At 34.4% G+C, this 13285-nt stretch overlaps 1 protein-coding gene across 1 annotated transcript; it reads left to right on the top strand.

The window, feature by feature from the left end:
* Positions 1-11823: 11823 nt before the first annotated feature.
* On the top strand, positions 11824-12775 carry LOC127105610 (protein OXIDATIVE STRESS 3). The gene is made up of 2 exons (XM_051042801.1): positions 11824-12181; positions 12269-12775. The coding sequence occupies exons 1-2, from the start codon at positions 11901-11903 to the stop codon at positions 12531-12533; spliced, it is 546 nt and encodes a 181-aa protein (XP_050898758.1). The 5' UTR covers positions 11824-11900; the 3' UTR covers positions 12534-12775.
* Positions 12776-13285: the final 510 nt, after the last annotated feature.

The raw sequence follows: 13285 nt of genomic DNA, 5'->3' as shown, positions 1-13285 counted from the left end.
GGATTTATCCAAGTTGATTTGAATTGGATTTGAAGTTTGACCCTTATTTGTTCATTTTATTTTATGTATTATTTTATTTCCAAAAAAATACCAAAAATATGTTTGACCTTTGTTGACTTCTAATCTTCATTTCACTTTTGTTTACCATTGATTGATGTTGATTCCATTCATGCTTGATCAATGTGTTTTTGTTATGTCATTTGAATTTTCATTTTGTACATTCTATCTTCATCTCCTTTCTTCATCTTTTTCTTTTGACCAATGAGTTAATGATTTGTGGTTAGCCTTGACATATGAAAGGCTTAACCTTCTTTGATCCAAATCAAATTCATCTTGATCAAAGATCAAGTGAATTGCTTTGTATCCAAGATAGGTTGCTTCTTGGTCAAGCAAAAAACCTAAAATCCATACAAGGTCATTCCGCTTTTCTTTTGGCATGGCAAGTTGTTGGAACTTGGCTTACTAGTCATGATCTCTAACTTGTGTTTATTTGCCTATAGTTTTATTGTCCGACCTCGAATAGGTGTGACTACTACATTAGTCCACTTACGATTGCTTAACATAGCGCTAAATTGCCTTATGACACACTAACACTAACTACTAATTACTAACTTTTAATTCAAGCATTTAATTCTTGCAATTTACTTTAATGAAATTTAACTTCTTGCTCATTTATTCATATTGCATTTTCCCTTTGCTCACTTGAGCTCATGTTTATGTTTATGTCATTTGCCTTTTGCTCACTTGAGCATATTATTGTGTATATACTATTGCCTTGTGATTGTTTTGTTTTTGTTTGTGTGAATCCAATCCAAAAAGGAGAAATGACTTAGAATTAGGACCTCACCTATGCTTAATAGAGTTCAAGAGCAACTAGGCCTCATGCCTTTAGAATGCTAAATATGTTGAAGAGCAACTAGGCCTTTAGAATGCTTAATCTTGAAGATGACATTGAAAGGACCCCTAATCTAAACTCTCTTTGTCCATTCCTCTTATTGCATTGTGAACTTTTTGATTGTTTGTTATTGTGTGGTAGGGATTCCAAACTTGAGCTAGTTAGAAGGACCATTGTCATGAACATCCAAGTTAAGAGAAAGACAAGCCAATTGGAGATCCTAGGAGCTTGATTGAATATTTGCTTGATTGCTTGAGTTAATTGCTTATTGCTTGCTAAGTCCAAAGGAAAGGAGCATCTTGGATCATCTTTATGATCTCAAGAAAGGAACTCCAAGGGTTTTACTCTCTTCTCTTATCTTTGCATGTTTAGGACTAGCCTTTCTCTTCTTCTCTCCACTCTAACCCAAGCCAAACTTATTTTGTGCAAACATTGACATTGTTTTCAAATTAGAAACCTAGGCCTTATGCCTTTGACTTTTTCAAACTCTTTCCATTAAGACTTATTTTGAATTGAATCTTAAGTCAACTTTGACTTCATCTTGTGAATACTTCTAATTGGTAAATACAACTCACTCAAGTTTGTTTTGTGGTTCTAATGGACACCTTTGCCAAAACTTTTCATAAACGTTAGCTACTAGGTTTGAGTTATCATAGTGGTTGATGTAAACCTCACCTTATCCCTAGTGATTGGACTATAAGTCTTCCATACTTATTATAGGGTGGATCCCTCACTAGTATGTTGAAGCTATCCTCACATGGTGGATCGTTGGTTTAGGTCGAGTTTTCTCCCTTTGATAACAAAAGACCTTAAGGCTTTTGTAAAATCAAGTCACCAATTTATTTTGAGATTTTTACCCCGAACTACGAGGTTTTGATCCTACCTTTGTGATGGTACGTAGGCAATGGGGTTATCCATTCAAACAACAAAAATTGTAAATATTGTATATTCTTTTCTCATCTCCCCAATCATGTTTGCACAAATATTTTCACAAATACCAACCTACCATACAACATTTGCAAAAAGGGCTCCCTTAGAGTACTAAGGATGTTTTGGGTGCTTAAAACCTTCCAATTGCATAATCAACCCCCTTACCCAGATCTCTGACATTTTTATTAGTTTTTTATTTGATAAAACTTCTCGGTTTTTGTTCGCTTTCTAAACTTTCCTTTGGATAAATAGAAGTGTGGTGGCGAATCGAATTGTATGATTTACTTTTGATTTAGTCAATAAATCTAAAGGTAACGAATACCCCGCTACAATGAGGTTTACCTAATATCGATTTTGATACCGTTTTCTTTTCCATACAAATTAAACCTCACTTTATGACTTCTTTCGGTTGGGTGCTTGATTTCACTCCATTCTATCTTGCAATGATACTGTAAGACCCCAATTTTGGCCCTACGATCCCTCATGGCCCATATCATATCATATCATGGCCTCAAGGATCATTGCATGCCCTAGCTTTCCTCCTAGTGGGTAGGTTGCCTTGTGAGGTTGGTTTCTTGATCACCAAGCATGTTTTGCATTTGTATATCTTTGCTTTTCATATGTTTACTAACCAAAAAGTACAAAAATATTGTCAGTCTAACCTTGTTGCTTGCAGATGAAGCAATTAGGTCAAAATCAGTCAACAGTCAGTCATTGCAGTGGATAGTGGCCATTCTTGCAGAATTTGGGCACCATGATCAATAATCAAGAGTTCATACATCTTGAGACATCATTTGGAATCAAGTTCTCAAAGAATTAGGGTTTGGAATTCATCAGAAGTGGTTCAATCATGCAAAACCCTAGAAAAGTCAACAGGAAGTCAAACTTGGTCAACTGTGGATTTAATCAGTGATTTGATGGATGGAATTGATTTGAAGGAGCTCACTCATGTCCATACAAGCCTCATACATCATGCCAAACCTCATCATGGAAGAATTTCAAGTCAAACAGAAAATTTCCAGAAATAGAAACTTGACCTGTAATTCAAACTGCCAAAAATGGAAACTTCTTGATCTTAAACCTACATCATGATACAAGCTTCAAATGAATTTTTGCCCAACATGAAAGTTGAAGATCTTGTTCTCCCATTTCCAAAAAGTCCAAGAACTCTCAAATCCCATGTATGGTTGGCAAGATATGATCAATTCAATTTCAAAAATTTGTGAACTTCAAAGGGCCATATCTCATGAACCATTTGGCCAATTTTGATGGGGTTTTTTCCTACAAACCACATTTCATCCCCTCTTTCCAAAAATGCATTCCTCATGTACCAAAACCTCACCATGCAAAATGGCATTTTTGGACTTGTTTCATTTAAATTCAAGTGTGGACCAAAAGTTGACTTTTGGAATTAAACATTTTCACTCACTTTGGCCATTTGGGATTTGTTTTAATTGATATTTGAAACTTGTTTGAGGCCCAATTCGTGCAGGACCTTACACCCTCCATGTGCCATGTTGGAAAATTAGCAAATTTGCAAATGGCTTCATTAAAGTAAAGCAAGCTTAGCACTTCATTAGCAGACTTAAAACAGCAAATATAAGGGTCATTTTCTGCCCATTCAACCCTAGCTGCAGCCTTTACACAACAGAAAACCTTCATTCTCTCAAAACTTGCATTTTCACATATTGCAATTTCTGCTCAAACTCCAAAACCACTCGAGCTGGCTTTCATTGTTTCATCACCTAACCATCTTTGTGAGCCCTTTGCAAGCATATAACACCAACTGCACAGCTGTTTTCGTGATCTGTTTCTTCAAGCTACCAACAATGGCAGAGCATGATTCGGGCATTTCCAAGCACCACTGAGCCAAAGTCTCTCCTCCATTCAACTTTGGGAAGCTTGCTGGACACCTGTTCGAGCTTGTATCATCAAAACAACAGCTGTTTCTCCATTTGCTTCAAATCCAAGTAAGATTTCGATTATCCCTTTTCTCTAATCCATGCCATGTTTCTGGTAGATCTTGATTTGCTGGTTGTAATGCAACTTGAATCGTGTAAAATAGTTGAGAAATGCATGAAATATCTGGAAATGAAACTTGGTGTTCAATGTTGATTTTGCTCGATGCCATTGGTTGATGGATTTGTGTTGTTTGAAGTTTGTTTGCTCTGTTGGTATGGACAATTTCGATTTCTGGGCGATTTGATTTTTTTCCATGTTTGAATGTTGAAGATGATTGCTGCAGTAGATGAACCCTAGGATCTGCCCAGAATTTTGCATGAATCGTGTTTGGTTCACTGGTCGTTTGATATTGCATGATTGTCAATTGCCATGCTATTTGTAAAAACTTTGTTTGAATTTCGCTCATAATGATTACAGGAAGAATATTGCTGCTGTATACAAACCCTAATGACCATTTCCCAGAACTCATATGCGATTGGCTGTTGTTGTTGGTTTTTTCTGCCTCTGTTACTGTTCCATTGGTTATTAACCAATTAAAACATTTCATGGCCATGGTCTGATGCGCACCGTTTCAATTAGTGAGGGTGGTATTTACCACCGTGCCACTGGTCAACTTGTTTGACTCACTAATTCATGTTCATTTTGTTTGTTTGTTCCAAATTGTTACTCATCTTCCAAAATTCATTTCTCACTCATTTTAACTCCAAAAATCATGAAATTTTCTGCATCATGTTCATGAGAATGTCCACTATTTTATCATGATTTTTAATTATTTTTTGGTTGGCTGGATTTTTAATGGCTCTAGGTTTCTTGTCATGTATGCATATTTCATACCTTTTGCCAATCCTTTTGTGAAATGATGAGGATGCATCCATTTGATTTGAAATGTTTTGTGGTTAATCTACACTCTTTCATGTTTGTTTTGATGTAGAGTTCTTGAATTTATCATATGTGGTTTGTGAGATATGAATTTTTGAAGTAGGGTGTGACAATTTGTGTCACACCAATGATATGCAATTTCATGATTTTTGTTGACATGCTTCCTGACCTTCAATTAATCTGAAATTTTGCATGAGCCTTCTCTTATATGTATAGTTGATGTGTGATTTTTCCTGGAATTAATTGAGCCATTTCCTAATTGTTTGAGTTTTTTCTTCCCTGCCTAGTCAATTGTTGACTTTGTGTGACACATCTTGCCATTTCATTTGGGAAATTCTCATACTTTATTGTATGATCATGAAATTTTACATGTGCATACTAGACATCTTGAGCTTTGCATTGGTGTTAATCCCATCCATTTCTCATCTGTTTTCATTTAATTATGATTTTTTGAAGTTGATACATGTATGTTTGACTTCTCTATGCATGCTTGGAATTGTTTTGACTTCCTGATTTTAATTGACCATCTTCCCATGATCCAATTGAGCTGAAATTTTATATGGATGTCATGTTATGGATTGTGATTGACCATGAATTATTTGGTAATTTTTGGAATTGATTATGTTTGGTTTTGAGCTAATTCTTGCTGTTGACTTCATTGAGCATATTCAAATTTGCTTTTGACTTCATGATTTTCATTGACTGCCTTCCACTTGTCCAATTGTGATGAAATTTTACATGTTTACCATGCTATGTGTTAGGATTGGCCATGATTTATTTGCTGATTTTTGAAAATGTTTGAGTTGACTTTTGATGCAAGTCTTTCTGTTGACTTTTATATGCACCAATTTGCCATGCTTTGCCTTCTTTTGTTTGTGAAATGATGTGTAATGCATGATATGAGCTTGAAACCAATTGTGCTTGCTTCTCAAATGTTTGAACTTGACTTTGGTTGACTTTCATTTGCTGTCTTGGCTTTTATCATTTATTTTTGACCCTAGGCTTGCCCTAGTGGTCTCTTGGCTTATGTTGAGTTCATTTGTTTCAGGTTAAGCAATTAGCTTCAAAGAAACCATTGCCAATTTGATTGAGCTTGATTATATATCATGTGCTAACCTTTGTTTTGTAGGTGGTATGACTCATATAGTTTGAGTCTTGTGCTTTGCACATTGGTCCCTCTGTGTTGACTGTTGACCCCTTTCCTTTTGTTTTAACTGTTGAACTGTGTACTGATTGGTTTGACTATTTCAGGTACCCTTAGTTGCTTAAGTTCTTTGAACTTGCTTTGCTTTGCTATTTAGCAATTTGCTTTGAGGTAATCCCTCTTTCTTCATGTAGTCTGGAGACCCGGCCTGTTATTTGGCCGGGCAAACTGTCTGAAGTCCTCCTTAAGAGGCAATGCTTGTGTGTGTTTACTTTTTGTCCCAAGCAGGAAAAGTCCTTCAAGTAAGGCAATTGGTAGATCAAAGGGATAAGCAACCTATCCCCTACTATTCAGTGAGTCTTCTCCTTGATCCCATTACATGGTTGTAGCATTGAGATCCAAACCCAAGATCTATCGAGTCAATAATGTGGAAAGAGCTCCATCTTTCTGAGCTCCCACACTTTCTGATATGCTCTCCCTGATCAGGAATAAGAGCAATGAGGCACACCCCTCATATCCTTTCATCTGCTTCACCTTAGCCTCTCAATGGCAAGGTTAAGAGCAACTTTTGACCATATTCCAGTTGGCCTTAGTGCCTAACCCTCTTGTATGAGCCTCCTTGTTTGGCTATAGAGTGTGCTGTTTGATTCTTATCCATTGATTGATTGATTGCCTCATATGCACATATTTGCTTGTATGCTTCATGCATTTATCATCATCATTAATTGCTCATTAATGCACAATCATCTCATTTGTCTTTGTGATATTGTCTTTGTGGTTTACCCATTGAGGACAATTGTAAGTCCATTTCATTGGCCATTGTTCCTATGATATGGAAGGATAGAGTGTAAGACCTCATTGGTCACTCATATCTTCTGTTGTTGCTTTGTTTGTATGTGAGGATACAATTGTAAGTCCCTGCAAGTTGGCATTTGTTTCCTAGGATCATACTGTGTATGTTAGAGTAAGCCCAGACAGATTGGCATCTGACATCCATGTTCTGCTTTCTTTGTTTATGTGAGGTTGCAATTATAAGTCCCTGTAAGTTGGCATTTGCTTTCCTATGATCATATGTTGCTTTTATTCTTGTATGTGAGGTTGCCATTGTAAGTCCCTGTAATGTGGCATTGGTTTTCCTATGATCATATGTGGAGTTAACCTAAGTCCAGATAGATTGGCAGTTGACTTCCATATTTCATCTTTGTTTTTCTTTTTTAGGAGATTAGTGTAAGTCCATTGAGTGGCCTCTGATATCCCGTTTTGTTTTAGGAGATTGGTATAAGCCCAGTGATTGGCATCCGGTATCCGCTCTTCTTTTGCTTTGTTTGCTTGTTATTATTCATTGCCATTCCAAAGGACACACTTGAATCATCTGCTATATGATTTCAAGAAGTGAACCTTCTAAGAAGTTTTACAATCCATCTTCATCCATTCATCCTCATTATGTCCTAAACCTTTTCACACATTACTCTTCAAACTTGACATAAGTGTTGTGCAAACTTCTTCATGTTTTTCAAATTAAAAACCTGGACTCAAGTCCTTGACTTTTTCAAAAACCCCCATTTCATAATATTTCTTTTGAATCAATCTTAATCATACTTTGACTTCACTTTCATAATCACAATCAATTAACTTCACCCACTCAATTGTTTTGGCTTTGTCCATTGTTAATCTTTTCATGCATTAGCCATAGGTTTCAATTATCATTGTGGTTGATGTAAATCTTGCCTATCCTTAGTGAGTCGACTATAAGACTTCCGTACTGAAAACAGGGTTAACCCCTCTAGTGCGTCGAAGCTATCCTCACATGGTGGATGTTGTTCTTGGTCGAGTTTTCTCCCATTGATAATGAAAAGCCTCAGTGCTTGTGTTTAAAATTGAATCCACCAACTTTTGGAAATCTTTTAGCCGAACTACGGCGTTTTGATCCTTACCTTTGATGGAAGGTACGTAGGCAGCGGGTTCATCCGTTCGAACACAAAACCCAATAATAAAATTGTATATTCTTTTCTCATCATCCCAATCATGTTTGCACAATACTTATGTCATAACAAATAACAATCTTTTACAACAAGTGTGAAAAGGGCTCCCTAGGAGTACCTAGGACGTAGTGGGTGCCTAACACCTTCCCATTGCGTAATTTACCCCTTACCCAGACTCTCTGATCTTTTTATTAGTTTTCTACGCGTAAAACTTCTTAGGCTTTTGTTCGCTTTTTAGCCAGTCCTTTGGATAAATAAAAGTGCGGTGGCGACTCGAAATTTCATTGTATGCTTTGCTTATGGTTTAATCAATAAATCATATAGCGACGAATACACCGCTACAGATACATCATACATTAGCATTTCTCTCGATTCATGATAACTAACAACAATTCAATGTTGTTGTTGTTTAAATCGAACTTGAGCTCAACTTCCATTAGTCTTGTACGTCCCTGCGTTATGTGAAATCCATCCACATCCTCACATCATGATTTTAATCCATACACGTTTCATTTTTACTTCTTTCGATTTAATTAAGATGAACGTGTGTTTTACATATGACTTATGTGTTGCTATCTCTTATCACATGACTTACTCTTGGGCCTTCTTACAATGTAACCATTTTTCGTGCACGTACACTCATTTACTTGCGTTTGTTAATTAGGTTTTGATTTAATTGTTTCATTATCTCATATCTCCATTCGACAAAATGTACCCCCATTCTCATGATGTGTAATAATTTTACCGCTTTATTTTGATTGTTTTGCTATTTAGCTTCTAACACAAGAATAAAATCAACCCTTTTCAAAAAGAACAAAAATAAAAACTCGATCCAACTTCGAGTCATTTATCAATCAAAACCATTTCAAACCCTTCCATTTAAATCCATTACCATTTTCAAACTTTCAAACCATTCTATCAAATCCCTTTTGCAATCGATCATCATATGCTTAATCCAATGTCAAGTCATTTCCCAATGAAAATAAAAAATAGTTAACCACTATTCAATACTTTTTTAATAAAAGAGATGAAAGGAACGGGGTGTAGTCCACAGGCTCCTGAGAGTTAAGTTCCTAGATGTAGTTCTCGTCAATCTAAACACTCATTATCTTCAAATCAATTCCACAACACTTAATAAATCTCGACTAGCTTCGTGTGCGCTTTCTCAAGCTAAACTTTAAAATATCTAAAAAAATCAAAACCCTTTTTGCAAATAAGATGAAAAAGGAGAAGGGTGTAGTCCACGAATTCCTAAGAGTTAGGAACCGAGTGTAGTTCTCGCCTCTCCGAACTCTCGCATCATTCAAAATCCATTCAAACCAATTAAATTCTTTTCTCGCCGCCGTGTGATTGATCCTTAAACCTTTTTCACAAACGAAAAGTGCTTTGTATTGAGAGACGAAAAAACAATGTTTCGTCCACTTGAACGTGTGAGTAAGCCTGCGACGTTGCCCATGAATGTTGATTTGTAAATCCATTTGTCCGTGATGCTAACGTTGCCTTTTCCACTTGTTTTGGGTAGCAAACAATGTTTTCGTCGATTGACACAAAATAGCTTTCTCTAAAATCAACCAACAAACAAACATTTTCTACCCAGAACCACGTAAGTATTGAGTTCTCTATTGCACCTGGAGATACGTATGAGTAGAATTTGTAAATCTTGTGAGGCCCATTAATAAAATTTAGGTTTAGTTCATTTCTTCGCACATTAATAAAAAATCCAAAAATATTTTCTCTTTTCTTTTGTCCTATTCTTCTTTCCCTTTTAATGAATTAAAATCCTAACATTTCTAAGCTAACACTAACACACATAATTAACCAAACGGTTCTCGTTGAGTACAACGGACGTGGGAGATGCTAATACCTTCCTCTTGCGTAATCAACTCCAAAACCCTGATTTGGTTCCGACGACCAATATCATTGTCGTTCTTTCTTGAGTTTTATCGATATTTTCCTTTACTTTTTAGGAATAAATGGAGTTCGGTGGCGACTTTGTTCAGTCCATCTTGTGAGCGTGCGATTGCGCTTCGCTAAATCATGTTCTCATTTTTCGAGATACGGAAAATATGTGATGTCTCTCTCACTTTTGTGGTTGTTCTAAGCCCGGTGTGATGATCCCCGGACCCCCCTCATGACACAACAATGGTATTAGAGTCCGGTTCGACTAGAGCTCCTTGTATCGAAATTCTTCCTGGAAAAGGTGTTCAGGCGGCGTGTTCCATTGAGCTGCCACAATGGCGGTGCAAGTAGATATGGATGAAAAACCTTTAATTTGACGGGGAGCATACCCTTAATAATGAATGGACTCACACTTGAGGGATAGATTGTTGGTATATCAAGTGTGAGTATGAGGCTCACATCGGATGAAAAAATGAATGTTTAATACTTTATAAGTGAGAGAACCCACACACCTATCACCTTAAGCCTGATGTGATGATTCCCGGACCCAACAATACTGATGTCAAGAACAAAGTAAATTATGAGAAAGAGTTTCTTGATCAACCAAGAAATCGTTTAATTCAAAAAAAAAGAGAAGAGAAAACAGAGTTGATTAAAACAATTATTGCATTCACTTTCTCACTGAATCTTAAATATTAACTAACCTCTTTCTAACAAATGGGAGAGTAACCTATTTATAGATTACTATATGTTATGTATGAAGATAACAATTATACATGACATAGTTATTACATAACATAATACATAACTACTATCAATCAAGACCCTTGCAACCAACTAGACTCGTTGCAAAGGGCCTCCAAAATGTGAAGACCTTAAATTCTTTTATAATCATAAACATTTTAATTATTATATATATATATATATATATATATATATATATATATATATATATATATATATATATATATATATATATATATATATATATATATATATATATATAATTTGTGCAAAACCAAAATTAATGTTTCTTAAGTAGCGATGCGGTAAAACTTACATTTTCACTACGAGGTTGGGGTTTCAAACCATGAAAACTATATTTTATTCAAATGCTTTATTTTAGAAAAAATACAGAATTATTCAATAGGGAGCATAAATTAAAATAATATGAACCACTGCGCCAACAACACATACATTTTAAGAACCATTGCTGATATAGTTAATTAAAACCTATCCCTCCATTCAATTTTTAAAAATAAATTTTTGAATTATTACTTAAACAATTATGATGAAAAATAATACATTGCTATATATTGTTTAATCATTACTTTTAATTTATAAAAATATATATCACTATATTTTATTTTTTAATAATATTTTAAAAAATTAGTAAATTTACTATTGTTTTTATTTAAGTTATTATGCTTAAATAGACAAGAAATTAATAATTTAAATGATTTTGTTTAACATATTTTTAAACAATCTATCTTAAATTAGTTTAGCTATTTATAATTTTTTTTAATTATATTAATTTTCTTCATGTTATTAAATCAATTCTAATTACAATATTAACACTCTTAACCTAATATATTAAATTTTTGAGAATGTCATAATTTTTAAAATATTTTTTAAATATAAAGTTTTGAATGTTTATATTTGTTTTTTATTTAATTTTTAATGTTTTTATAATTTTAATAAAATTTGAATTTATTTATTTATTTACATTTTTTATTAGGACTTATTTTTTGAGACCGCCTACCATTGACTAATGTATATTTAAAGAAACTTCTATTACATCATACATATTTAACTTTGTCAAATTAGTTCGATATAAATTTACTTATTTTTTCTTAAATGAATTAAAATTATCTTTTCCCTTTTTGTATTTCTTTATTATAACATTCAAATTTAGGATATATAATTAGGTTGTGGAATTTAAATAGTAGACACTTATCTGTCATGGCTTTACTCCTATGTAGTATAGGTATTAATTAACAAAATGGTGGGGTCCACAATTTCTGTTTCCAAAAATAAAAGAGTAGTTAGCCATAATATTAAGACGGTGACTCAGCATATTCATTCAGTCCTTATCCTCTATTATTATCTATCTTAACAATTTATTTTACACCATATATAACGTGCTACTAAAATTTAATTATATTAGAAAACTATAATAACATACTTTATTTATCTAAAGCCAACTCATATGTATCAAAACAACACTATTATCCAAATCTATACGAGAGATTCTCTAGAAATGAATGTGAAGGGAATCATGGATGGAAAAAGTAACACCAATTGGATTGTTAAGGATGATGATGAGGTTACTGATTCAACGTGTTCATCTTTTTCATCATCAGAGATGGATGATGATAAAGATCAAGAGGCATCATCCTCTTCAACTTCTAGTTTGTCGTCGTCATCATCATCAAATTTAAATGGTCCTTTATATGAATTATCAGAACTCATGAATCATCTTCCTATAAAGTAAGCAATTTCATGCATGCTTTCTTTTATATAATTTTTATTTTATTTTTCTTCCTACGTTTATTCAATTTTCTATGATATTTGTAGGAGAGGATTGTCTATGTTTTATCAAGGGAAGGCACAGTCTTTTGTTTCTTTAGCAATGGTGGAAAGCATAGAAGATCTTCCTAAGAAAGAGAAACAAAATTACAGAAATAAAGTGAAATCATGCAAGAATTTTGGTGTGTGCACTCCAAAGGCAACAATAGCAAAGAAATCTTCAAGGGGGCCTTGTTTAACCGTAATAAGTTCTAGAAGAAAGGGTTTCTTTGGAGGGTCTAGATCTTCCTTTTCTGTAAACAAAAACTTTTGAAATTTAATCTTAAAAGAGTTTTTTTCTTATGCAACAAAATCAGGAATTAAAGTTCTATCGATGAGTTTGAAACTTGTCATGGAAGCAAAATTAAAGAGGGGCAATGAGAGTGCAAGTAGAAGATTTTCAAAATGCAAGCCTCTTAGAGATATAATTTTTTTTTCATTGAGCTTTTTAGTGCCGAGTTAGGAAAAATTGAAATTACTAGATGGATTGGAATGATTTTATTGCATTATACATAAGTGACACTCCATGGCATAGCAGGTAAAATGAGGTGTTAAAATACTGATAGGGTGTGGTTTGGGTCGTCCAAGTGGGCCTGAGTTGTCCAGCTTGAACTAAGGTTCATATTCCATCCGTTTTATCATACATAGCCCATGAGGTGTTATGGAGATAAGGGTTTAGGTCATGCCGGTCAAAGGGAAAAATTGTCCCTCCATGATTTAAGGATGAATTGGTCTTCCCATACTCGCACGTATTAGTTGGGAAGTTAGGGAAAACTATTTCTCTCCTCCTTGTTTGCCCCTAGAAGTCATCAATAAATACTCCAATCTTAGAACTTGGAGATTCATTCATTAATTTCATCAAAACCTAGCACATAGATTATATTTCTATCAAACACATGAGAAGACTATCCCCTTATTGTATTTCACAAGTACATTTGACGTCCACCGTGGTGTCTTATTAACCAAGACCACACTCAATCCAACTTTCAACCGCTTCAACCACCTTTCTCAAAATGGTGACACAGT

Source organism: Lathyrus oleraceus, chromosome 7 (genome assembly GCF_024323335.1).
Source record: "Lathyrus oleraceus cultivar Zhongwan6 chromosome 7, CAAS_Psat_ZW6_1.0, whole genome shotgun sequence".
In the NCBI taxonomy this organism is placed as follows: Eukaryota; Viridiplantae; Streptophyta; class Magnoliopsida; order Fabales; family Fabaceae; genus Lathyrus; species Lathyrus oleraceus.
This window is presented reverse-complemented; position numbering and strand designations above follow the sequence as displayed.